General features: G+C 43.9%; 1 protein-coding gene across 1 annotated transcript in view; it reads left to right on the top strand.

Moving 5' to 3' along the window:
• The window catches only part of NSMAF (neutral sphingomyelinase activation associated factor), a 205,431-nt gene that overhangs the window by 157,866 nt on the left and 19,574 nt on the right, over positions 1–27,991 (top strand). The window contains exons 25-29 of the mRNA XM_073631669.1: positions 786–853; positions 5,753–5,876; positions 8,167–8,250; positions 15,729–15,879; positions 20,171–20,273. Of these exons, the coding sequence (XP_073487770.1) occupies positions 786–853; positions 5,753–5,876; positions 8,167–8,250; positions 15,729–15,879; positions 20,171–20,273 (530 nt within the window). The remainder of the gene's footprint in view (positions 1–785; positions 854–5,752; positions 5,877–8,166; positions 8,251–15,728; positions 15,880–20,170; positions 20,274–27,991) is intronic.

Raw genomic sequence — 27,991 nt, 5'->3', positions numbered from 1 at the left:
CGCATGCTTGGAAACAAAAGAATATATTACATCACTTCTGAAGCTGTATTGTGAGAATTTTCGTAACTTTAGTAACCTATTAGTTTTCGATATGAGACTAGCATGCAAAAAGACGGACGATCATTCATCCGATATTTTCATCGTGTGGACGAGGCTTTATGCTGGCCAACACTGCACACTGCTAGTCACAGGCAGTGAGACATTTCCCGATCTGTGCAGCTGCGAACTGGGAAATGTCTTATTACCTGTGATTAGCGGTGTGCAGTGTCGACTTCCTGGTGGGATCAGGTAGCTTGGTTTGGGACTACAATCCTGAACACGCCAGAGCCCATCTCTGCTTGACAGTTTTGTAGCCATTTCAACCAACTCTTGATTGCAAACGTGACCAGATTAAGGAAACCTACCAAAACCATTACTATCTAAACTGTAACATTATAAAGCTGTTATTGGTAGGTTAACTTCATATGTTTTGTTTTTACAACTGAAAGCTGGCTGAAGGTGCTTCAAATTGCTGGAAAATAACTTGTGTGTGTGTGGCCAGCATTAGGATCAATAGGGGAAGAATCAGAACCAGTGAAGGAAGTGGGCCATGCTAATGTAGTGTTCTATAGGCATAAGGAGTTCAGAGACACATTGAGAGTTATCTGTATAAAAAGCAGGACACAGCTCAGGTGGCATTAGTAGCGATTATTCTGCTGTCTTGAAATTGTAGTGAAACAAATACATAAACATTGTATACAAATGAAACCTTTAATAGCCAACTTCTTCTGTACCCTTTTCCCCAGGCGTTATCGTCTTGTATACTGTTACCAGGTGATACAACAGTGATGTGCTCCTCCTGGGATAATAATGTGTGCGTATTAACTGACTTGCTTTTCAATGATCTGACAATCTGTTATTTATCACTTCAGCAGAAGTACAACCCATACTGTTACACATCTAAGAGACATCTACAGTCTGTTGAACTTGGCATCAAGCGGGTTCCAGAACCAAGCTTTACAACAATGGCAGATGCTCTGATCTGTTTGAGGGAAAGGTGCACATGGGCAGGACAATATACAAAACCGTACAACCGGCATCCCCAGAATACCTTCACACTAGTCGGCAAATTAAGCAAATCTGTTTCAACTATGATAGAAAAGTCATTGCCTTTGTTGCTTTTTTTATATAATAAGTCTAGGTGTTTGTAAGTAATTTTCTTTTTTAACCTTATGCTAGCATAATGCACATACGCATCAGCACAGTGAGTGGGTCTTGCTGGAAACAACAAGAGAGTTGCACCACTCCAGGCAAACCATGAAATACTTCACTGCTGTTGCAGAAACCAGATATAGCTGCTATAGGAAGCCGGGTGCCTGCCAGGGTCCACGACCAAGAAGCAGATCGATCAAAGGAGAGAAAGGTGATGGCACATCCAGTATAAAATCTTCATACTTTATTTTAGATCCATAAAAGAGAGGAAATGACTCACAGCTCAAAAAACAATTCAGCAGACGCGTTTCACACACCTGTTCACACACCTGTGTTTAGTCATTGCTCAGCACAGATGTGTGAAACACGTCTGCTGAATTGTTTTTTGAGCTGTGAGTAAATGTCATGTCCTCTCTTTTTATGGATCTACAGTAAAGTATGAGGATTTTATGCTTGGTGTGCCATCACCTTTCTCTCCTTTAGACTTAATACAGGTTGTACGCATGTACAGTGCCTTGAAAAAGTATTCACCCCCTTGGCTTTTTACCTATTTTGTTACAATACAACCTTTAGTTCAATGTTTTTTAATCTGAATTATATGTGATGGAGCAGAACACAATAGTCTAAGTTGGTGAAGTAAAATTAGAAAAATATATACATAAAACTATTTTTCAGAAATAAATGATTGGCATGTGCGTATGTTTTCACCCCCTTTGTTATGAAGCCCATAAAAAGCTCTGGTGCAACCAATTACCTTCAGAAGTCACATAATTAGTGAAATTATGTCCACCTGTGTGCAATCTAAGTGTCGCATGATCTGTCATTACATATACACACCTTTTTTGAAAGGCCCCAGAGGCTGCAACACCTAAGCAAGAGGCACCACTAACCAAACACTGCCATGAAGACCAAGGAACTCTCCAAACAAGTAAGGGACAATGTTGTTGAGAAGTACAAGTCGGGGTTGGGTTATAAAAAAAATATCCAAATCTTTGATGATCCCTAGCAGCACCATCAAATCTTTCATAACCAAATGGAAAGAGCATGACACAACAACAAACCTGCTAAGAGACGGCTGCACACCAAAACTCACGGACTGGGCAAGGAGGGCAATAATCAGAGAGGCAGCACAGAGACCTTACGGTAACCCTGGATAATCTGTACATAGGACGACAATAAGCCGTACTCTCCATAGAGTTGGGCTTTATGGCAGAGTGGCCAGAAGAAAGCCATTACTTTCAGCACAAAACAAAATGGCACCTTTTGAGTTTGCGAAAAGGAATGTGGGAGACTCCCAAAATGTATGGAGTAAGGTGCTCTGGTCTGATGAGACTAAAATTGAACTTTTTGGCCATCAAAGAAAACGCTATGTCTGGCGCAAACCCAACACATCACATCACCCAAAGAACACCATCCCCACAGTGAAACATGGTGGTGGCAGCATCATGCTGTGGGGATGTTTTTCAGCAGTCGGGACTGGGAAACTGGTCAGGGTTGAGGGAAAGATGGATGGTGCTAAATACAGGGATATTCTTGAGCAAAACCTGTACCACTCTGTGTGTGATTTGAGGTTAGGACGGAGTTTCACCTTCCAGCAGGACAATGACCCCAAACGCACTGCTAAAGCAACACTTGAATGGTTTAAGGGGAAACATGTATGTGTTGGAATGGCCTAGTCAAAGCCCAGACCTCAATCCAATAGAAAATCTGTGGTCAGACTTAAAGATTGCTGTTCACAAGAGCAAACCATCCAACTTGAAGGAGCTGGAGCAGTTTTGGAAGGAGGAATGAGCAAAAATCCCAGTGGTAAGATGTGGCAAGCTCATAGAGACTTATCCAAAGCGACTTGGAGCTGTGATAGTCGCAAAAGGTGGATCTACAAAGTATTGACTTTAGGGGGGTGAAAAGTTATGCACATTGACTTTTTCTGTTATTTTGTCCTACTTGTTTGCTTCACAATAAAAAAAAAAAAACATCTTCAAAGTTGAGGGCATGTTCTGTAAATTACATAATGCAAATCCTCAAACAATCCATGTTAATTCCAGGTTGTGAGGAAACAAAACACAAAAAATGCCAAGGGGGTGAATACTTTTGCAAGGCACTGTATGTGCCAGCAAACTCCACCGATCTGTGCTGAATCCAAACTCACTGCATGCTCCCAGGACAGTGACTGAGCTGTCACTGGAAGATCCCAGTCACTGTTTATTACCCAAATATTAGGAGAAGACAAAGCTATTTTGGAACACAATATTGAATTCAGGAAATGTCAAGGTATAACACCTACCTATGGGTTATTTTTTATTATTGTAGGTGAATATGTTGTTTTTTTCATTGCAGCTGATATAACGTTGCAATTAATTTTTTTTTTTTTTTTTTGGACAAGGTAGGCTAAACACAGATCTATTATGAACTGGATGCCCCAGGTGGTAACTGCAAGGAACCATCGGAAATGCAGTTACAACTGTTTTGGTAGACAAACTAGGAAAATAGCTTTGAACTAACTCCAATCCATAAGAATAATTTATTGGTACATGTAAGAAAACAAAAAAGCAGGCGTGTTTCGGCTGAAGAGCCTTGGTCACAGTGACCAAGGCTCTCCAGCCGAAACGCGTCTGCTTTTTTGTTTTCCTACATGTGCCAATACATTTCTTTTTATGGATTGGAGTTGCTGGATATTTTTCTATTTTGTCTAAAAGGAAAAAGATTCTGCGCTAACCAAGTAAAAGAAAAAGGTGCCGCTGCTTGTGTTTAGCCTAAATACAAAAAGCTCAAAAACATATAATACAAAAAAAAAACAAGCGCACATCCACTAATTAATTAAGTGTCAAACAGTGAAATAAGACGTGAATAAACCATGAAAAAACATAAAATTCAAAAAGTGCATGTGCCACAATATCTGACTGTGTAAAACCAATAATTCATATTATCAAGTGAACAAATATCAATTGTGCAATATAGAGACAGAAAGTCCATGTGAGTAATGATCACACCGTTATACCTCCTATATAGCTGTGCTATATAGGAACAAAGTCCATATACTGTAGATGTTGATATTGGTATGAAAAAAAACTTCCAAAACACGGAAACTTATATGTTTTGGCTGCAGGAACATCCAACAATAATTCCGCTTACCAGATCAGTTGGACCTCAGATTATAGAGATCATGAGAGCCTGATGCATCAGCCTGGCGACAACGAAACAATCGACCTGTCCCTTAATCCAGGGAGGGAACTCTCATCCAGCCACAACGAGCAAAGGTAAGTATTTTTCTGCCAGATTATTGGATACCAGGATCAGGGGAAAAAAAACACCACAAACCAGGGTCTTTTTACTTGCAGAGATAGTCCTGGGAGTTTATCACTCAATAGGGGATAAAAAAAACAAAGGCTTCATAGTGCAAATAAACTTCAAAAAGGTTTATTTATTCACTAAAACCACAGCAAGCATTCACAGCAAGCATTGCAATCATAAAAACAAAGGAACAAAAAAACGGTTTAAAAACTAGAAAGCAGCCAGGGATCAAACCAGATGGCTGAGTGAAAAAACGTAATGACGTCAGAATCAGCTGCTCCACCCGACGCGTTTCTCCATAGAAGGCATCAACTGGGAACGGAAGCCTCCGTTTTTATGATTGCAATGCTTGCTGTGGTTTTAGTGAATAAACCTTTTTGAAGTTTATTTGCACTATGAAGCCTTCGTTTTTTATCCCCTATTGAGTGATAAACTCCCAGGACTATCTCTGCAAGTAAAAAGACCCTGGTTTGTGGTGTTTTTTTTCTCCTGATCTTGGTATCCAAGAATCTGGCAGGAAAATACTTACCTTTGCTCGTTGTGGCTGGATGAGAGTTGCCTCCCTGGATTAAGGGACAGGTGGACTGTTTCGTTGCCGGCAGGCTGATGCATCAGGCTCTCATGATCTCTGTAATCTGAGGTCCAACTGATCCGGTAAGCGGCATTATTGTTATATGTTTTGGCTGCAGGAACATCCAAGTTTCCGAGTGTTGGAAGTTTTTTTTCATACCAATATCATCATCTATATGGACTTTGTTCCTATATAGCACAGCTGATATAGGCCCTTTAGAGGTCTCACGATGTGATCATAGCTCACATGGACTTTGTCTCTATATTGCACAATTGATATTTGTTCACTTGATAATAGAAATTGTTTTTACACAGTCATATATTGTGACACATGCACTTTTTGAATGTTTTGTTTTTTCATGGTTATTTTTATTCACGTCTTATTTCACTGTTTAACAATTAATTAGTGGATGCGCGCTTGTTTCTTTTATATTATATATTTTTCTATTTTGTCTACCTATTTGGGTGTTGTCTGGAGGACACCGCAGCCTGAACACCCAACTGTGAACTCCGCCCTGCCTGTTGGTATTCCCCCGTTTAGAGCGCTGCACCTTTCTGTTTGTACAACTGTTTTGGTGCTGAGGTTTTCACAAACGCATACATTGTCCTAAAGTTGTTGCGCATTAAAATCACTAGTGTAACAAGAATTATTTTTTTTCTGTATGAATGTACTAAATGTGCTAAACTTGTACTTTTCCAGATATTTTTATTCTATAGCTTTTGGAAGGAGACAAGACACTTTAATGGGGCATGATGATGCTGTTAGCAAAATCCACTGGTGTAACAATAAGCTGTTCTCAGCATCATGGGATTCTACAGTAAAGGTGCGTATCAGCACTGATATTTAAAGTATGTAATATTTTCCAAATGGAGGGGGGGGGGGCAGCCAGAAGTTTTTGAATTAAAAGAAAAAGGTAAATTAAAAAAAAAAAAAAAAACACTATTTGAACAGTGGAGGGAGGAGGGATGCATAGGAGAAAGGATAAGCTCACCTTTACAAAAAAAAAAAAAAAAAAAACAAATACACATTTTTGCATGTAAAAAAATATGCATTATTATTTTGTAATGGACCTGTAAAGCATTACACCCACAATCAGCAGATCGTGGGTGTAATGTCATGGTCCTGCAGACTGCCTGTGTATCTGTCTGGCCATACCTCCAATACAGCCAGGCAGTTACACTGTGACAGGACGTCATGAACTACAATAGCACTTTGGTAGTTCATTAAGAACTACAAGCTGAGAAAGGCTGTCGGATCTTGTAGTTTTCCCATTCACAGAATTTGCGAATGGATGATGCAGCCGAGTGGACGGAGCCTCGCACGGCTGCTTTTTTTGCAGCTTGTTACAGGTAGCGGGGTGCTTCCTTTCAAGCCATCCATTGTGTAAAATTGTGTTGCTAGCTGTGATTGGTCAATTTGATCATATAGTACAGAAAGGACAGCCCATCTGTACCATGTGATTAGCTTTGACCAATCACAGCTAATCACAGCAAAACACACTGAATGAGTTTGATTCATTCAGTAAAAATGCTTGCTTATAGCAATGTAATTTACTGCTACAAGCAATCATGTGTAAAAATCCTGATCACTTCCCCAGAGTAGTACAAGGTTACTATGGTAACATTATAGGGTCCCTGATCACCACCACACAAGTTGTATGATGACTCTGTACGGCACTGGTGGCAGTATGTAAAAAACTATTGTGATTTTTTTTTTTTTTTAATTCCTTAATTTTCCAAAAAAATTGCAACTTCAAAAAACCTGCCATGCCTCTGCCTCTTACTAAATATCTTGGGCTGTCTACTTTCCAAAAAGGGGTCATTTGGGGGATATTTGTACTTTCCTGAGATTAGTACATCAGGATTGATCAATTTTCAGATATAGGTGTCCGTTTATGAAACTGTGAACAGCGGCGATCCCGAAGATGATATGAAACACAGCTGATTGGGGGTGAACACGAGCTGAGCTACAGTTCCCTGTGTCCATTCAAACATGGAGCCGTGGCCAAGCTCCTCCCCCTCTCTACTCATTGGCTCGCTGACTTTGACAGCATCCAGAGCCAATGGCGCCCACTGCTGTCTTAGCCAATGAGGAGGGATGGTCCCGTATAGCCAAGGCTCTTGTGCAACATCGCTGGATAGAGAGGGGGCTCAGGTAAGTATTAGGGGGACTCCTGCACACAGAAGGTTTTTATCCTAATGCATTCTATACATTAGGATAAAAAAACCTGTATGCAGCAGCCCCCTAATACTTACCTGAGGTCCATCTAGCGATGTTGAACGAGAGACTCAGCTGTCCGGGACTCCCCTCCTCTTTTGCTGGGCCACGGCTCCATATCTGAATGGACACAGAGCTGTGCCTCAGGTGCCCCAATAGCAATCTGCTCACTGTGGGGGCACTCAGCAGGAGGGAGAGACCAAGTGCGCCGGAGGGGGACTGGAATAGAGGAGGATCTGGGCTGCACAGAACAGGTAAGTAGAACATGTTTCTTATTTTTAACGGAAAAAAAAAAAAAGGAGACTTTAGTATTACTATAAATACCACTAAAAGAAAGCTCTAGTTGTGTGAACAAAATGATAAAAATTGAGTTTGGGTACAGTGTTACATGACTGCGCAAGCTGAAAATTGTCCTGGGTGGGAAGGGGGTAAAAGTGCTTGGTATTGAAGTGGTTAAAAGTGTAGGAAGACTGCTAAGTCCTATCCTGCTACATTGAGCCATTCATTTGATGCAAGGTGGCTTTGTCTTCCCAATGTACAGTTCTGCGCATTCCTCACTACACTGCACCGCATATACCATTCATTGTATTCATTGAAACGTCCGCTAATCCTGATTTATTCATGATGTGAAGAAAATTTATGCCCCACTTTTTTTTAATGTTCAATAAGTAAAAGAATTAGCATGTTATGTCCTTCAAACAGTTTTGCATACTGTATATAATATGTGTAGAAAGATTTAACATAGCTTTGCTTGGATGTTTGATTGTTTCAAAGGGAAGTGTTAAAAGCATGTGATCTAATATAGCTTATGACAGGTCTTTGGTCTGTTACATTGTAACCAATCTTTTGACAGCAGAAGCTATTCAAAGGCCTTTTATCCTCTTCCCATCCTGCAGGTATGGAGCTGTGTGCCTTCCAAGGTGTGTGGAACCAAAAGGAACAACTTTGAACTGCTGGCTGAATTAGAACATGACGCTGGTGTGAGTGTTTAATAGGTCATGTATTGAAAGGAAGATCACAGCATGGAATATTATGTATTTTATTAAGGATAGCACAAATTCACTTTGGATATATAAACCTCCTAAAGAAGCAATCAGTTAAGTTGTATGACGCAAATCACAAGGTTTAATTCACAGCGATTGCGTGGTGGAAAAATGTATGCTGTCATTGCTGACCTCCTTCTGGAATTAGATTGTCAATTTAAAGTGACATTAAAGTCTCAGTTTTTTTTTTGTTTAAAAATAACAGACATGTTATACTTACCAGCTTTGTGCAGTGGTTTTGCACAGAGCAGCCTGGATCCTCCTCTTCTCGGGTCACTTACCGGCGCTCCTGGCCCCTCCCTCTTGCCGAGTGCCTCCACAGCAAGCAACTTGCTATGGGGGCACACGAGCTGCTCTGTGTGTTCATTCAGACATGGAGCCGCAGCTCTGCCCCGCTCCTTCTCTCTCCTCATTGGCTCACTGACTGATCAACAGTAGCGGGTGCCATTGGTGCCTGCTGCTGTGTCTCAGCCAAACAGGAGGGAGAGTCCCAGACAGCCGAGGTTCTTGTGCAACATCGCTGGATCGAGATGGGGCTCAGGTAAGTATTAGAGGGGCTGCTGCACACAGAAGGTTTTTTATCTTAACCGGTTTGCGACCGGCGCACGCCGATGTACGTTGGCAGAATGGCACGGCTGGGCAAATGGGCGTACCCGTACGTCCCTTTGAATTTGCCGCCATGCCATTGCACCGGCGGTGGCACACGCGCCGGCCAGGAGCTCCGTGAGTCGGGTCGCGGGTCCCGTGGACTCGATCGCCGCGGGGATACCCGCGATCGCCTCACGGAGAGGACGAACGGGGAGATGCTAATGTAAACAAGCATCTCCCCGTTCTGCCTAGTGATAGTGTCACTGATCTCTGCTCCCTGTGATCGGTAGCAGAGATCAGTGACGTGTCACACGTAGCCACGCCCCCCGCCACAGTTAGTAACACTCCCCAGGACATACTTAACCCCTCCCTAGCCCCCTAGGGGTTAACCCCTTCACTGCCAGTGTCATTTACACCGGAATCAGTGCATTTGTATAGCACTGATTGCTGTATAAATGACAGTGGTCCCAAAAATGTGTCAGAAATGTCCGATGTGTCCGCCATAATGTCGCAGTCATGATAAAAATCCCTGATCATCGCCATTACTAGTAAAAAAATAATAATAAAAATGCCATAAAACTATCCCCTATTTTGTAAACGCTATAATTTTTGCGCAAACCAATCAATAAAAGCTTATTGCGATTTTATTTTTTATTTTTTTTTTTTTTACTAAAAATATGTAGAAGAATACATATCGGCCTAAACTGAGGAAAAAAATGTTTTTTTTAATATTTTTGGGGGATATTTATTAAAAAATAATGCGTTATTTTCAAAATTGTCGCTATTTTTTTGTTTATAGCGCAAAAAATAAAAACCGCAGAGGTGATCAAATACCACCAAAAGAAAGCTTTATATGTGGGGAAAAAAAGGACGTCAATTTTGTTTGGGAGCCACGTCGCACGACCAAACAATTGTCAGTTAAAGCGCCGCAGTGCCGAATCGCAAAAAACGCTCTGGTCAGGAAGGGGGTAAATTCTTCCGGGGCTGAAGTGGTTAATGCATTAAGATAAAAAAAAAAAACCTCCAGCCTTTAGAACCACTTTATGGCAGAACCAAAATGTATCTGAGCACCACAAACTGAAAACACTATTTCATTCATTTTTATTGTCTAAAAAGTGTGTATACTTTGCGCTAACCAAATGTGTAAAAAATGCAGTGCAGCTGCTTGTGCAAGCCCCAAATACTAAAAGACCTCAAAACTATCATAAAATATTACAAGCGCGCATCCACAAGTGATATTGCAACTTCTAAATGTGTAACCAAATTAAATACTGAAACAAATCTTTCCTCAAATAACATTTACCACAAACCTGTGACTGTTTGTGATATGAAACAAATAGATACAGATCGCGAGATCCGTATTAGTAAAGTTCAAGAACCTTGAGCAAATTAATTAGTAAATAATTAAAACAATAGTCCCATCTTATAATGAAAAAAATATATGTAGTAAGAACATAAGCATCAGCCGTAATTCTTCTGTGCTGGAAGGATTATCAGTGCTTTTTCATCCAAAAAATATTTAAATTAGCCGCTTACCAGATACGTCGGATCTCAGATTATAGAGATCAAGTATGCCAGGTGCATTAGCCTGCCGACACCGAGGGTCTCTACCTCCGCTTCACTCAAAAGAGAGGGATATCCTTGTCTGCTTATAACAGCCGATATTCCACAGCTAGGATCCACAGGTGAGGAAAGCAATGGTATCCTTAATAGGATTTTCTCTCCAGAAACCGTCCTGACATTCAGTCCCTCAGCGGAGATAAAACAAGGGGAGACTTCATAGTGTAGATGTATTCAAAAAGGGGTTTTATTAAAAATTGTCACTCATATTCACAGCAATCTGTCACGGCAATAGTTCACAGCAAACAGAAAAAAGCTTAAAATTCCAAACCATTTCACTTTAGCATGAAAGCAGCAGAGGATCAAACCAACTGACTGCAAAGGAAAAAGAACGTGATGGCGTCACAGCCACTTGCTCCACCCGACGCGTTTCCCCTCAACAGGCTTCCACTGGGAACGGAGACATGGCCAGACGCCAGCACATCACGTTTTAAATATCCTAAAGGCAGGAAGGACAACGGAAGCAGCATATCAATACTTTCCTCCCATTGTCATTCACTCAAGCCCATAGATGAGTCTCGAGTTTTCTTTCTTTTCACGGGTGTAAGGAAGGAAAGTTGCTTGATTCCCTCACGCAGCGCTATTGTGTCCTCTAACTGGGGGGCATTAGCAGCTTACAGAACACGATTACTGTTAGCAGCTATAGCCACCGGCAGTAATTGTATGTAAAAAAATCTGACAGGCAGGTTGTACCCAAGTGGATCAACTTGGGTACAATCAGCTTGCCCATACATGGATCTAATCTCGGCCGGTCCCTGCTGAACCAGACACATTTCGATCCATGTATGGCCGGCTTAACCACTTCTCGACCGCCATATAAGCAATGTGATGTGCACAAAGTGGTTTAGTTATCCTGACCGGAGGTCATATGACGTGATTAGGATAACGGCATGCATCGCAGCGATCGGTAGTTTGGCGAGTCAGTCTGACACACCGCAACTCCGATCTAGGTAAAAAGTCTCTGATGAAGACTCTTTACCACATGATCAGCTGTGTCTAATCGCAGCTGATCACAGTGTAAACCGGAAAAGCCGTGTATCGGTGAGGGAAGCTGATTGGCTGCCCCCCCCCGAGGATGCCTACCAGGGATGCCCACAGCTTGTGGCCACCAGGGATGGCAATCAGTGCCCACAATTGATGCCAATCAGTGCCCATCACTAATGGCTGCCAGTGCCTCCTTAGTAGTGATGCCCATCAGTGCCACCTATCAGTGTCCATCAGTGCAGCCTTATCAGTGCCCATCAGTGAAGGAGAAAACGTACTTATTTACAAAGTTTTGTAACAAACTAAGAAATTTTTTTTATTTTTTCAAAATTTTCAGTCTTTTTTATTTGTTTTTCAGAAAAAAAATCCCAGAGGCGATCAAACACTACCAAAAGAAATCTCTATTTGTGGGAACAAAATCATACTAATTTAGTTTGGGTACAGTGTAGCAGGACCTCGCAATTGTCATTTAAAAAGCTACATAGCTGAAAATTGGTCTGGGCAGAAAGGGTGGAAAGTGTCTGGTATTGAAGTAGTTAATAAGGTGACCCTGGACAAGTATGCAGTCATTCCTGAACTGCACTTTGTCTTGGTCTGTAATTAAAAGGTATTAGAAGTAAGGGACCAGTCAGGTAGCTTGGTTTTTCAGAAGGAGGGATCGGCAATGACACCCTACATATCTTTCTTAGCTCAAGTTTCGTTTTAAAGGAATCTGTCGTCTTTCCCTCTTTTTTAATATACTGTACTGTAAACTGCTAAGCTTAATGTCAATTGTTGTATGTCGTGTATATTGAGGCATCCATTTTTGCACAGACTGTATGTCCTGCTTTCCAGTGGTACACAGTGCTGGTAGCCATCAATAATTTATCATTACTCTGAAATAGATTATTATGATCAAACAAGCAGGGTGACCAGTGGAGCCAGCTCATAGTGTGGGTCACATATTGTCTGGACATTTTCATTGTGGTCAGTTAGGCTCAACATTAGCTTGTATGGTCCTCAGATAACCTCTAGTGGTTGGCTGCACTTCATCAAAATTTGATATAAATAAGTGCTTCTTAAAAGCATTTCTTATGGATTAATATTGAGTTCTAATAGACTACATATGCTGTTGAGCAATCTACTTCCATATACAGTGACAGCAGTGTCATTACTTATTCATTTTGTATGAAAGAGTTATGAATCTAACCAACATTACGAAGGCAAAATCTCACTAGTCAAAATAGTCTATGTCTATCTATACACTATTCTATCGCTGGTTGGTATTTTTTTCCCCCTCTTTCATAAGTATAACTTGTAAAATAGTTACGCAGTAATACACTACATGCATTAAAAACCTTTTACTTATAAAAGTAATTGTGAAAGTACCAACAAATTGTCATCTAAAATGGGGTCAGCTGATCCCGCTGGTCTGCTGTTTTAAAGGATAAGTTCCCCTTTCGTAACATGTTACATGTTATACCTGCATTTAGGGTTTGACACTTTACCACAGAGCACCTGCCTGCCCCCGCTGTGACAGCAAGTAGGGGGATCTTCTCTCCTCACCTGCCTGCCCCCACTGTGACAGCAAGTAGGGGGATCTTCTCGCCTCACCTGCCTGCCCCCGCTGTGACAGCAAGTAGGGGGATCTTCTCTCCTCACCTGCCTGCCCCCCGCTGTGACAGCAAGTAGGGGATCTTCTCTCCTCACCTGCCTGCCCACGCTGTGACAGCGAGTAGGGGATCTTCTCTCCTCACCTGCCTGCCCCCCACTGTGACAGCAAGTAGGGGATCTTCTCTCCTCACCTGCCTGCCCCCCGCTGTGACAGCAAGTAGGGGATCTTCTCTCCTCACCTGCCTGCCCACGCTGTGACAGCGAGTAGGGGGATCTTCTCTCCTCACCTGCCTGCCCCCGCTGTGACAGCAAGTAGGGGATCTTCTCTCCTCACCTGCCCGCCCACTCTGTGACAACGAGTAGGGGATCTTCTCTCCTCACCTGCCTGCCCCCTGCTGTGACAGCGAGCGAGTAGGGGATCTTCTCTCCTCACCTGCCTGGCCACGCTGTGAGAGCGAGCGAGTAGGGGATCTTCTCTCCTCACCTGCCTGCCCACGCTGTGACAGCAAGTAGGGGATCTTCTCTCCTCACCTGCCTGCCCACGCTGTGACAGCGAGCAGGGGGATCTTCTCTCCTCACCTGCCTGCCCCCCGCTGTGACAGAGAGCGAGTAGGGGATCTTCTCTCCTCACCTGCCTGCCCCCCCGCTGTGACAGAGAGCGAGTAGGGGATCTTCTCTCCTCACCTGCCTGCCCCCTGCTGTGACAGCGAGCAAGTAGGGGATCTTCTCTCCTCACCTGCCTGCCCCCTGCTGTGACAGCGAGCGAGTAGGGAATCTTCTCTCCTCACCTGCCTGCCCCCTGCTGTGACAGCGAGCGAGTAGGGAATCTTCTCTCCTCACCTGCCTGCCCATGCTGTGACAGGGAGTAGGGGATCCTTCTCTCCTCACCTGCCTGCCCCCGTTGTAACAGCGAGTAGGGGATCCTTCTCTCCTCACCTGCCTATCCCCGCTGTGACAGCAAGTAGGGGATCTTCTCTCCTCACCTGCCTGCCCCCGCTGTGACAGCAAGTAGGGGATCTTCTCTCTTCACCTGCCTGCCCCCGCTGTGACAGCAAGTAGGGGGATCTTCTTTCCTCACCTGCCTGCCCTCGCTGTGACAGCAAGTAGGGGATCTTCTCTCTTCACCTGCCTGCCCCCGCTGTGACAGCGAGTAGGGGATCTTCTCTCCTCACCTGCCTGCCCCCGCTATGACAGCGAGTAGGGGGATCTCCTCTCCTCACCTGCCTATTCCTGCTGTGACAGCGAGTAGGGGATCTTCCCTCCTCACCTGCCTGCCCCCGCTGTGACAGCGAGTAGGGGATCTTCCCTCCTCACCTGCCTGCCCCCCGCTGTGACAGCAAGTAGGGGATCTTCTCTCTTCACCTGCCTGCCCCCGCTGTGACAGCAAGTAGGGGGATCTTCTTTCCTCACCTGCCTGCCCCCGCTGTGACAGCAAGTAGGGGGATCTTCTTTCCTCACCTGCCTGCCCTCGCTGTGACAGCAAGTAGGGGATCTTCTCTCTTCACCTGCCTGCCCCCGCTGTGACAGCGAGTAGGGGATCTTCTCTCCTCACCTGCCTGCCCCCGCTATGACAGCGAGTAGGGGGATCTCCTCTCCTCACCTGCCTATTCCTGCTGTGACAGCGAGTAGGGGATCTTCCCTCCTCACCTTCCTGCCCCCGCTGTGACAGCAAGTAGGGGATCTTCTTTCCTTACCTGCCTGCCCCCCCCCCCCCCACTGTGACAGCGAGTAGGGGGTCTTCTCTTCTCACCTGCTGTGCCCGCTCTGACAGCAAGTAGGGGGATCTTCTCTCCTCACCTGCTGCACCCACATGGCCGTTTCATTCATTCACATTGATCTGTGAATGAATTAACTAAAATTACCATATGCCGCCGCGGCAGACGGTTTGTAGTTCTCAATGAACTGCGAGGGTGCTGGTGAGTGCTCTCGTAGTTTACTGATCTTCTTGCTCTCCAGTAACTGTCTGCCCATATGGAGATACAAGCAGACAGCTATACTGAGATTCTGCAGGAGCCTGACATTGCACCTGTGATCTGTGGATTGTGAGTGCAATGCTCTGCAGGCTCCAGAAAAAAAAAATCAATTTTTTTTGCCTGTAAAAAATATGCATTTATTATTTTTTTTCTTTTAAATGTGAACTTAGCCTTTAAAGATGCAGGGTGCAACAGGCGTCTGTGCAGAGTTTGAAAGGAAAAAAAACACTGAAATGCCTCCGATAGGTATTATACTAATCAACCTTTATGGGTTTCATTTATATCAAGAATGATGGCTGCAGAGCAGTCATTCAAAAGATAAGGTACACTGGCTAATCAGGGTTGCTACAGGTAAAAAAATACCTTGTCTTCTACATTAATCCACAATTATAATGCAAAAGATACAGTATGGAGAGTTAGAGGTTTGCTTTGCTGTTTTGGTTTGTTCCTCATGTAATGTTAATAGGTCTGATTATTTACTTAGAGCCTGATACTTCAGAGTCATTACTGTGCTAAAAGGGCACACTAATGGTCCTCTGATTCACAGAGATTGCCGTAAAGAGATGGTTTATTAAAACATTGACAGAAGGGAAATGATTTGTTTGGTCAATAGCAACCAATTCAATTTTTCAGTTTACCGAAATCTCTTGTTTACAGGTAAACACAATCAATGCCAGCTCTGATGGATCATTGCTGGTATCGGGAACTAAAGAAGGCACTGTGAGCATTTGGGATATTGCCGATTCATCCATATTACATCAGCTTCCTTGCCACAATGGACCCATTTTTGCTGTTGCTCTGAGTCCTGGTAATTTATTTATTTTATTTATTTATTACAGGTACTTGTATAGCACTGTCAATTTCTGCAGCACTTTACATATACATATATATTGTACATTCACATCAGTCCCTGCCCTCGAGGAGCTTACAATCTAATAAGGTCACTTACATTATCATCTTACATTAATATATACAAAGGACAATTTAGACAGGAGCCAGTTGACCTACCAGCATATCATTAGAGTGTGTGCACAGGAAGAACATGCAAAACTCTGTGCAGATAGTGCCCTGGTTGGCATTCGAACTGACAACCCTAGTGCTGCTAGGCAGAAGTGCTAGCCACTGTGCTGCCTATAATTTTCACAATATTCTATATTTTATAAGCAATTGTTGACTAACAAAGTGGTTTTAAGCAAAGATAGTTGATTAGTGGAAAATGTAAAAATCATCAATTTATCATTTGGTATTTGTGACAAATGTAGTGTAATTTTTAAAGTTCGAACAGAGATCTGGTCTGCTTTAAATGTGGTAAGCACTGCTTTTTATTTTGTACCTACAAGTAAACCAATAGCAGGGATTACCTGTAGGGAAGTCAATATCCCCCTAAATGTGCACCGTTTAAGATATTCACATGTGTAGCAGCCAGGGACGTCACTGGTGCACGCGCACTGGACACTCAATAGTGCTGTTCATTGAGAGTGATGTGGTGCAAGTGTGACTCCCGCACACATGCGCAGGAGTGGCGTCATCGCAGCTCTGCCATTCAAACAGCTGGGGCCCACAAACCAGGGACGAAGACTAAGTGGCGTTGGAAGCCCTGTTAACTGTGACAGCACGCCCCTGAGGGATCTGTTTCACAGGAAGTCTGTCATAATGCCCTAAAATCAGAACAATTGTGACTGCCCCCCAGCTGATAAAGGATTTGTTTGTTTGTTTTTTTTCCAACATAGAGTAAAGCCTAGTACACAATAGTATATTTTTTCGTTCAACCCAGCAGGGCTGAATGAAAAAACAACTGACAGCTATAGAGGAACTGCTGTACTAACCATGGGATGTTGGTAAAGCGATCTCCCCTGCTGTGCTATTGCTATTGGCCCCCCACCAGAACACTTCGGTCAGCACTCTCAGCCATTGGCTGAGAACTCTGATCGGCAGACCTTTTTTGGTCATGCGCCATCGACAAAAGTCAGTCGAACGATTGGCTGCAGTACACATGGGCCAAATGTTACCTTCATTCAAGATTTAGCAGCCTTCTTCCCTACGGGTCTTGCATTGGGTGTGGTGACGCAGGGGTGCTCATCCACATTTGAAAGGAAGACAAGTGCCAGAATACGTTTTACTCTGTGAGATCATCACTTTTGACAAAGCGAGCATTAACTACTTTACCAGCTTTATGATTTATTAACTGCCTGGAGCTCAAAGATGGATCTGATATCTATCGAGAATTGTGAGGGTGGCCTGAAAACTAAATGATACTTACCCATATGACTTATGTGATGGATGATCCCTTAATAGTGCTACACGTGCTACTTGTCGTTTTTATCTTTTTCCTTATTTGTTACACATACTGTATGTGGACTACAGCTATTCTGGGCAAACCTGAATCTTTCATATGTCACTGTACTTTTTCGGAGGTACAGTGTAACCGCTTGTTCTCGGTTTAGGGATTACTAAACAGGTGAGAATCATTCACTCTTTAGGCTCCTCTAAATTATCTGAAAATAATTCTAAATCAGAGCTATAGAGGATTAAGAATGTTCAGCAGATGACACATTTCTGGGTATGTCTGATGCCTGGTCTCCTGCCCCCACTGAGCTTCTATCCAGCGGGCACAGTAGAGATGATGGGATTGGTGGATATATAAACAGTGCCCAGAAGTATGTTCTATATTCTAGATAAGTCCGTTTTTTTCCATTCAACCTGTGGGTTAAATGGGAAAAAACAAACCCAATTTCCCCCATTCACACACATGAGGTGGATGGGGAATCCTCCCTGCTGTCTTTGTATTCTGACAGCAGGGAGACTTCCCCACTGTCGTAATACACTGATTGCTGTTTGAGCAGAAATTTTCCAACAGGCTGGTTGAACAGAAGTCAATACATGGATTTGGCTGGTCCTTGCTGAAATTTCAATCCATGTATGGCCAGCTTTACAAGTGACTTACAAATATATTAATTAGAGAATTTTTGTATCAACACAGAGTGGTGCTGTGGATACATGTAAGGTACTATGTGCCACGTCCCGGAATTGAATATTGAAAGAAGGAAATTGTGGGCTTGGACTTTATAGGCACGATAACAAGTATTGTACAGTTAAAAACTAAAATTTATTAGACATAGAAAACATTATTTTTAACAAAGAGAACAGATACAATATCTGTAAAAAATCAGTCCATAAAGATGCAGTTACAGTAGTACAATCCATACATACTGTAGCTTAATGAAGTAACATATACAATTCGAGAAAGAGATACCAATAATTCCATCATAAAATTATTGTACTCCAGAAGAGAGCTATGTAGTCGGTAGGTATTGATGTCTAAGGCTCAACATGTTACACGCATATCGCTTCTTCGGGAGCGTGGAACAGATTTACTAGATAAAATACAAAACATCAAATAAGTATAACAGATAATATAAGTCTGAAAAGTGGACAAAAATAATAACAATGTACAAATATATAGACATAAACATTGCAAATTGGAGATGCTGAGATGGAAACCCAAAGAGGCCAGTCCTAGTAAGGCAAGACCTAGACAGTATTCGTCCACTATGCGGATGTATGCAACAAAATAGCAAAGGAGTATTTTGCATAAGCTCACATTGTTGTTAATCATATATACATGTCAATATCGATACCAATGGGGTATTCCTGGGGTAATGATTGGTGATAAATAAAGGGGGGGGGGGGCCCCAGAAGTCACTGGATAAGGATGCATTTCCTAAATGAGGTTTGTAGTCTTTTCCCCTCCCCCCCCCCCTTATTAAAGTCCAACTCCAGGAATTAGCCAAAATCTACCCTTGCAGTACCCCCCCATCCCTGCACTGCAAGGGCTAACTGCTTGTTCAGTCTAGGGGTGCTGAAATAACGAGTAATACCTTATTCGTCACTCTAGCAGTGCAACCAGTCCCACAAAGCCTCTTTAAGGTACCGTAAGGCACTCCTATCTCATCTATGTAGAGTGCAGGTTTAATAGTTGTTGATGCTGAAGAACTGCCCAGGGCCCCAACCGCCAGAGGGAGAGTAGAGTGATGGATCTGACTGGGGCGGGGTAAGGTAAATGTTACAGTCTTTTCATTTACTCCTAAACTTAACAAGCATTTAACCCTTGTAGTGTTGCGTCCCCATGGCAAGGGTAGATTTTATCTAATTCCTGGAACTGGGCTAAAAGGCAAAGCTGTGTCTCCTGTTTACACCCAAGTATGGTTTCCACGCTGGGCTAATGCTGGGGATGTAACATAAGTTCTTTATGCTGTACCTACTGTATTTAGACACAAAGTATAAATGCATTATAATTTATGTTTAGTAGGAATCTAACATGGACTCTGACTTGGCTAAGTATAGCTACTGTCTTTCTGCGCTTTTTTGTACTTTCCATGGACTTTAGGTAAAACTGTCAGTAACCTAAAAGTACTGAATAGGCAGCAGCTACCTTGTGGGGCCCGCATATGCCTTTTGGTGTCTTCTCCACCTGGTTGTCCCAAATCTGTAACATTCAAATTTTTCACTTCTCGAGCTGGCCTCCCCTCTCTTAACCTTTTGGCTCTCTCTATTAACCCATCACTGTTGACCTACTGGCCTACAGAATGGTGCAGGGGTGAGGCGGTGGGAAGCCAGCTCTTGATATTATTAGCAAATGTCATTATTCACATATTTAACCACCCTGAAATTAAAAAAAAGATCCACATAAATTTATATACAAGCACCAACAGATGCTCTTCTTTTAGTGTTGCAATCGCCTTCATAATGGAAGTTTCTCCTGAGAGACATGGAGGCTGCTGATTATTATGTAAGTGCTATTCCTGCCTTTTAATTTTTGCTTCATTACTTTATACCTGGGACAAGCATGCTACTAAGAATGCCTTGTTCCAGGTCAGTGACTCAATCTTTACTGAACTCAGCTGACCAGGGCACTAGCCATACATTTGATAAAAGGCAGAATACAGTAGTGAATGAATCTGAACATGACACATGAGAACAACATGTCTAACTGCAAGCCACACTACAATGACTGGCAAATGCTCCCCAAGAGTTTTCTTTTTGTACAATAATAATCATATTTGAAGCCAGATAAATACTAACCAACGTTTTACTTTCAGACGAAAGACATGTGCTTTCAGCTGGAGAAGATGGCTGCCTAAAAATCACTGATGTTCAAACTGGAATGCTCATCTCCTCTCTACCATCAGGAGAAGTTCAAAGGTAAAACATCCACCTTAAAGCAGAAGTAAACCCATCCACAGTTTCATTTACAACACGTGCCAGAAATGTAACCCTTCCATTGGTTGTGCTCTCAACCAAACTGTCAAACCATTCAATGACTAGTGTCATAACTGATCACATGTGCAGCATCATGGCAGTTGTAGATTAAACAAAGGCAATGATTGCAGCTTCCTTGGCTGAAAACGATAGGGGGTTTACTTACACTTTAAGAGGAATGCTCTTATTGGCAAAATTTAATTGTGCATTTTGAACACCAAGCAGTTGTTTTTTTATAGTTTTTATTAAGTTTTAACAGAAAATTCCAGCATTTGTTTAGTTAAAACTTTTTCAACCAATTTTGAAGATACAAAGAGTCAATAAACAAGTTGAAGTATGAAGGTTATAACATTGTAGGACCAGGTATTCCCAGTTTTAGTTTGGGAAGAGGGAAGTGTGAATGAATAAAGAGGGAATGAGTATCTTTGGGAAGAGAGAGGAAGAGGGGACAAGAAGTGGGTGCAGATTTAGTTTTGTCGTTGTTTAGCTTTCCGTTACCAGGCTGGGAATCATTTCAGGTAAGTATAGGAAGAAAGTAGGCAGTAGGAAATTTTGTGGGGGCAGCAGTTAAATTATTTAAATATACAGTGCGTCTAGAAAATATTCACAGCACTTCACTTTTTCCACATTTTATGTTACAGCCTTATTCCAAAATGGATTCAATTTATTATTTTCCTCAAAATTCTACAAACAATACCCCATAATGACAACGTGAAAGAAGTTTTTTGAAATCTTTGCAATTTTTTTTTTTTTTCCATAATAATATTTATTGTCCGATGCATAAAACAGAGAGCATAAACAGTGAACAGGATATTACATGGTACAGATTGTTTCATAGATCCGAGATACAGATAGCTAACATTGATATAACCATTATTGAATTCAAAGCAGTGGGTTGTATAACAGACATTTAACAGATTGTCTAAATTAACCCTTTCAGGGAAGGTACTGAGAGAATATTATAGCACCATTCAGAGGGTAAGGGTTATGAGAGAGCCAGGAAATAACAGGAAAGAGAAGGAAAGGGGGGGAGAAAAAGGAAGGAAGGGAAAAAAGAGGTAAAAGAAGAGCAAATGGGGAGGGAAGAGGGAAGAAAGGGGCGCGAGGGGAGAGGGGGGGGGGGGAGGAGGGGGATCAAGCTACACAGGGACTGATCCCTACTATAATGAGGTAGGGGGGATAAGAGCTATAAGCTCTATAGCTCTATGGGGGGGGGGGGTTGGTGACTTGATAGGAAAAGAAATGAGGGGGGGGGGGGGGGGGGGGGAACCGGGTTTTCCCCCCTGTCTCCATCCCGTCCCCCCGCCCTGGCGCAGCTGCCCCCCACCCTCCACCCCCCAAAGGGGAAAGTTGAAAGGGCTCAGGGGTTATATTCGCCATATCGCTGAGACAGTTTGAAGTGCGTCCAACAGGCCCATGTGGTCGTAAATTTTTGGATTCGAACCTGCGATATATGAACCAGCTCCTCCATCTCCTCTACCTTTGTGATCCTACTAAACCACTCACCAATCGTAGGGGTGGACGTGGATCTCCAATGTGTTGAGACGCACAGTCTAGCCGCATTCACCAAGTGCATTGCCAGTGATCTGTAGTATTCCTTTTTAGTTAAGTGGGTATGATGTAGGAGGTATTGAGCAGGGGAGAATGTTAGGGAGTACGTCGTAATGTGTGTAATAAGCTCGTGTACCTTCTTCCAATATAGTTGGATGTGATCACATTCCCACCATACATGTAACATAGTCCCTTTTGCCTTTCCACACCTCCAACATGTATCTGGGATTGTCGGAGAAAATTTATGTAGTAGCGTCGGGGTCCTGTACCAGCGTGTTAAAATTTTATATCCATTCTCTGGAATGGCTACATTAAGGGAACCCTTATGTGCGTATTCGTAGATACCTGTCCGATCCTCGTCTGTGAAGGTCATCTGTAAGTCCTTTTCCCATTTCGTGCGTGCGGGGTCAGTGGGGCAGATAGCGTCATCTATAAGCTCATTATATATGTAGGAAATGAGATGTCTCTGCGGAGGAGCTCGGGTACATAAGTCCTCAAATGGGGTTAGAGGTCTTGTCCAAGTCTGTGTTGTGCCCTGGGTGGAGAGGAAGTGTCTAATTTGTCGCTATGTCCAGAAAGGGAAGGAATGTAGTGGGGATAAGCCTACTAGGTTCTCATAAGATCTAGGCGTTTTACCTGTATAAAACTGATATGCTAGTATTCTGTCATGTGGCCATGCTTGGTTAAGAAAGGATGGTGATAGTCCGGGTGAAAAATCAGGGTTGCCTCTCAGTGGAGTTAATGGGCCCGGGATTGAGGAGATTGACGAGATTTTAATTGACCGTTTGAAGGCACCTAGTGAGGCTGAGATGAGAGGGTGCCCTACTATTTTCTGTGTCCAATGTTTGGGTAGGATCCAGGGTAGGGATTCAAGTGGGATTTGGGAGAATGATTTTTCTAAGGTAACCCAGACCTTTCCTGCTTCGTGTATATTCCAATCTACGAGTCGGGAGAGATGATTTGCTGGAAAATATTTGTGCAAGTCTGGCAGCCCGATGCCACCTCTGAGTTTTAGACGCGTGAGACGGGTATACTTAATGCGTGGTGGTGAGCCCTTCCAAAGGAACAGTGTGCACATCCTCTTGTATGCTGCGAAAAAAGAGGCCGGAGGGCTAATAGGAAGACATTGGATAATGTGTAGGAACCGTGGCAAGGTTACCATTTTTAAGAGAGCCGCCCGGCCAAACCAAGAGACATTGATTTTTCCCCATTCCTTGAGGTCAAGTTGTGCTTTTTTTAGGACCTTGCTAAAGTTGGCGCTATATAAGTCCATTAGATTGGTAGTTATATTGATACCTAAATAGGGTATAGCCCGTTGGTTCCATTGAAAAGGGAAGGATGTCTGACAGCGTTCAACCTCCCGTGTTGTGAGTGAAATGTTCAGCGCTTGTGATTTTGCATAATTAATCTTTAGATATGACAAGGATCCAAAGTGATCTATATCTTTAAGCAAGTTGGGTATGGAGGTAGTTGGGGCAGTCAGTGAGAGTAAGATATCATCCGCGAAAGCAGAAACTTTATACTCTTTACCTTGAATGTTAACACCTTTAATATCGGGATTGTCTCTTAATTTGTTAAGGAGGGGTTCCAATGAGAGTATAAATATCAGAGGCGAAAGAGGGCAGCCCTGGCGAGTTCCGTTTCTAATAGGGAAGGCGTTCGACAGGTGGCCATTAACTCTTACTGCTGCGCTAGGGGAAGCGTACAGCGCCGAAATGTATGCCAGCATGCGCGGGTGAAGGCCAATCTTCCTGAGCACCTCATGCATGTAATCCCAGGCCACTCTGTCGAACGCCTTCTCGGCATCTAGTGATAAAAAGAAACCCTGTGTCTCTGTAGTGGTGAGCCAGTGGTGAAGGTTTAATGCCCTGGTGGTGTTGTCCCTGGCCTCGCGACCAGGGACAAAGCCCACCTGGTCTAAAGAGATAAGATTCTGTAGGAGAGGGGACATTCTATTGGCTAGAATTTTTGCGTAGATCTTAATATCCACGTTAAGGAGAGAGATAGGCCTGTAGTTTTGTACTTGTGTGGAGTCCTTGCCTTCTTTCGGGATAACTGTGACGTGGGCCTCCAGCAGGCGACCCATAGGCATTGCGGGGTTGGACAGGGAATTGAAAGTGGCTAACATCTTTGGAGCTAGAGTCTGAAAAAAACATTTATAATACTGCAGCGTGAAGCCGCCCGGGCCCGGGCTTTTGCCTGTTTTCATCTGCTTAAGGACGTTTTGCAGGTCTTCTGCCGAAAAAGGTTGTTCTAATTCTTCTGCCTGAGATTGTGAGATTGGTTGAGGGCCATATTGGGCCAAGAAGTTTTTGATAGCCTCCTTCCTGAGGTCTCCCTGAACTGGATTTTGATTGGGGGGGTTGTAAGTTATAAAGGTTTTTGTAATATTGTTCAAAAGAATGAGCAATATCTTCGTTTTTAGATAGTAGAGTGCCCTGTTGGGTCCGGATGTGATGTATTGTGTTGGATGGTCTAGAGGCACGGACTGCTCGGGCCAATAATTTCCCGCATTTATTGCCTTGCTCATAGAAGACTCTCTGATGCAAGACATAGCGGCGTCTAGTGCGTTTTCCCAATTCTTCCAACAGCTTAGAGCGATATTGTATCAGCTCCTGGAGTGTCTGCTGAGAATGGGCGTGTTTGTGCGTGGCCTCTAGTCTTTTGATGTTCGAGATGAGGTCATCTACCGTGCCCTGGTGGATCCGTTTTATTTTTGCAGCTTGGGTCATTAGTTCCTCTCTGATCACACTTTTGTGTGCCTCCCAGACTGTGATAGGAGATATATCCGGGGTAGAATTTTCCCGGAAATACATATTTATGCTGGATTCTAGTTGCGTGGAAAACACCTCATCCTTTAACAGGGACCAGTTCAGTCTCCAGACTTTAGTTTTAGGGATCAAGTCTGGGAAGGTCAGGGAAACCGAGATGGGGTGGTGGTCAGATAGGTACATAGGGTCAATTGTGGCATGTGTGAGGAAAGTTAAGTCAGATTGGGAGAGGAAAAAGTAGTCCAGTCGTGAGTATTTTTGAAAAGGAATAGAGAAGAAGGTGTAGTCCCGAACGGAAGGGAACAACGTGCGCCATGTATCATGCAGCGCCAAACTTTGGAGTTGCAATTTAATCTGGCGAAGGGCCCGGTATGAGGTCGTGGAGGTGCCTGAAGAGCTGTCAAGGTCTGGGTTAAGGGGCACGTTAAAGTCTCCTCCCATCAGTAACACACCCTCCTTGAAGGAGAGTAAGAGATCACTTACTCTCCTGAAGAATGAGACTTGGTGGTCGTTTGGGGCATAGATATTTGCTAGTGTGATTGGTTTAGAAGCATAAGAGCCTTTGAGGAAGACAAATCTCCCCTCAGGATCTATCAGGGAGTCGCAAAGTTTAAAGGGGGCATGCTTAGAAACTAGAATGGACGTACCTTTGGTCTTTGCTAAAGGGTTTGTGGAATGAAAGGCTGTCTGGTAAATGTGGTTAGAGAGTTTTGGGATTGAGTTAGAACGGAAGTGAGTCTCCTGAATGAAGATAAATTGGGCTTTCTGCTTGGTGAGTGCGGACAAAACCTGTGAACGCTTTTCGGGAACGTTTAGACCCTTTGCGTTAAGAGAGATACATTTCAGCATTAGAGGCGCTGGGGGGGCCATTGTCAGCTTAGAGTTGTGGAGGCTAGCTTATATATGGATTCAGGGAGACAGAAATTGGCTGTCCTACCTAAGAGGAGTCTGACTGCGCCGGGGCGGGTAGGCCAAGGGAGAGGGGGGGGTGGTGGTGGAGTAAGTGAGAGGGGAAAGAAAAAGAGAGAGAAAAAAGAAAAAAAAAAGGGGGGGACCAGAGGGGGGAGGAAAAAGTAAAGGGTAGGGGTGAGACCCCAGAGAAGAGATAGGAAAGAGAAGAAGAGAAAGAATCAGAGGGAGTGAGCAGGTGCGGGGTGGTGGGGGGAATACCAGAGGTGGAAATGGAATTACCAATCCACCTGTAGAAAAGAAGGCTGGACGGTTAGCAGACTAGATGCTAGAGCTGCTGCGGGGGGTTAGTGAGAGTGACTAGGTTCCTACTCCTTTGCCTTGTAGAGGACCCAGAGAAGGTAGAAGTCTCGTGGGGAAAGGTGCATACATAAATCTTGGGGAAACAAATCAGGTCAACCTCATTTTTAGCTGTCTTAACATTCTATTAGACATTACCAGTGTAGATTCTAAAGACTTAATAAGTAAAGGGGTCCAAATAAAAAAAACAACCAAAAGAAAGAAAAAAAAAAAAAAAAAAAAAAATTTGTAAAATTTAACGCCCATACAACCGTACTAAACCGACTTGTATAAACATTCTAGTTCGTAACTGCATAACTTCGGAAATATGTTTCCCACAAATGTTGGTATGGTGATCTCGTTAAAAGGGGCAAGCAGGTTCTGAATCTTACACCCAAACGGCGTATTGAGACCAGGAGCTGCATCAGAAAGTCAAAAAAGGGGTTTTTGGTGATGGTCATCCTCCCTCCTTACTCCCTTCACAGAGACCCCCTTCTAATAGCACTTAACTAGTGCCCAGATTGAGGGGTCCCTTAAAACAAAAGGTGCCCGGAGCCCTCAAGGCATGCACTCCGGTATCCCTGGGATAATTTAGAAGAGGCAACAATTGTATTTCATGGAAATATACCTTACTGGTGACAGAGCCACTGTGTTCGTATCTGTAAGTTGCACAGGGAGAGCCGCCACGATTGTGGATGGGGGTATAGGGATCTACCCTTTGCGGCCTTGATGACTTCCGGGGAACAAAAAGAGAGCACATATATCAAGTATAACTATATCTTAAAGGCAACTACCAATTGGGAGAGGGGGGGGGGGGCAAGGAACTTGAGTACGGAAGGGAAGGGGGGGAAGGAGGGGGAAGAGAAGGTGGGAATGAGAGGGGAGGGGAAGTGAGAGAGAAGGGGAAGTGAGAGAGAAGGGAAGGAGGGGAAGGGCGGGGAGGGGGAGGAGGGCCAGGGTAGGGGGGGAGAAGGGGAGGGGAGAAAAAGGGGGGGAGAAGGGGGGGGAGCAGGAGGGGGAGGAGGAGGGGGGGAGCGGATGGGGTCTCAGGAATGGGAGGCAACGACCAGTTACGATTGTGGTAAGTCGTCTTCCGATCATCTGAACGAGGTGTAATGCCGCGTACACACGGTCGGACTTTTCGTCTACAAAAGTCCGACAGCCTGTCCGACAGACTTCTGGCGGACTTTCGGCGGACTTGCAGCAGACTTTCTAACGAACGGACTTGCCTACACACGACCACACAAAAGTCCGACGGATTCGTACGTGATGACGTACACCGGACTAAAATAAGGAAGTTCATAGCCAGTAGCCAATAGCTGCCCTAGCATGGGTTTTTGTCCGTCGGACTAGCACACAGACGAGCGGATTTCGGGGTCCGTCGTAGTTACGACGTAAAGATTTGAAGCATGTTTCAAATCTAAAGTCCGTCGGATTTGAGGCTGAAAAAGTCTGCTGAAAGTCCGGAGAAGCCCACACACGATCGGATTACCAGCCAGCTTTAGTCCGTCGGCGTCCGTTGGACTTTTGTAGACGAAAAGTCCGACCGTGTGTACGCGGCATAAGAGTTCGTCTCTCCGGAGAGCATGACGTGGATGTTGCTGGAGCTATTGGTCTTGATGTTCTCAGTGCGGGGTTAGTGATGGAGATTGTTGGAGCAAGTTCCGTGGTAGAAGAGGTGTATCAAGCTGTTCCTGCGACTCCAGACAGTCTAGGGAAAAGTTCCTGCATCCGGGGTATTTGGGAAGTCCAACGGGATGAATATCTTAGGCGGGGTGAGTATGAGCCTGTTGTGGGGTGGGTTGAAACATACATGATGAGAAAAAAAAAGGAAAACAAAACGAACAAGATGGGCGTGAAAAGAAAACAAAGACCCTGAACAAAAACGTCATGGGAGAACAGACCCCTATAGGTTGAGAAGGAAGTCCGGGAGCAAGCACTCTTCAGGCATCCTGGTGGGGCCTGCGAGGGGTTACCGGCTGTCCCAGAGCTTGGAGATCCATGTCGCGACGGGAGGTATGGGCTTCGGGTGAAGGAGGACCCGATCTTCGGCGTCTGGAGCGATGTCTTTGCGCTTTTGGTGAGGGGTTG

This window comes from Aquarana catesbeiana, linkage group LG05, assembly GCF_042186555.1.
Source record: "Aquarana catesbeiana isolate 2022-GZ linkage group LG05, ASM4218655v1, whole genome shotgun sequence".
Classification (NCBI taxonomy): Eukaryota; Metazoa; Chordata; class Amphibia; order Anura; family Ranidae; genus Aquarana; species Aquarana catesbeiana.
The sequence above is the reverse complement of the archived record's forward strand: the minus strand, read 5'-3'. Positions and strand labels throughout refer to the sequence as shown.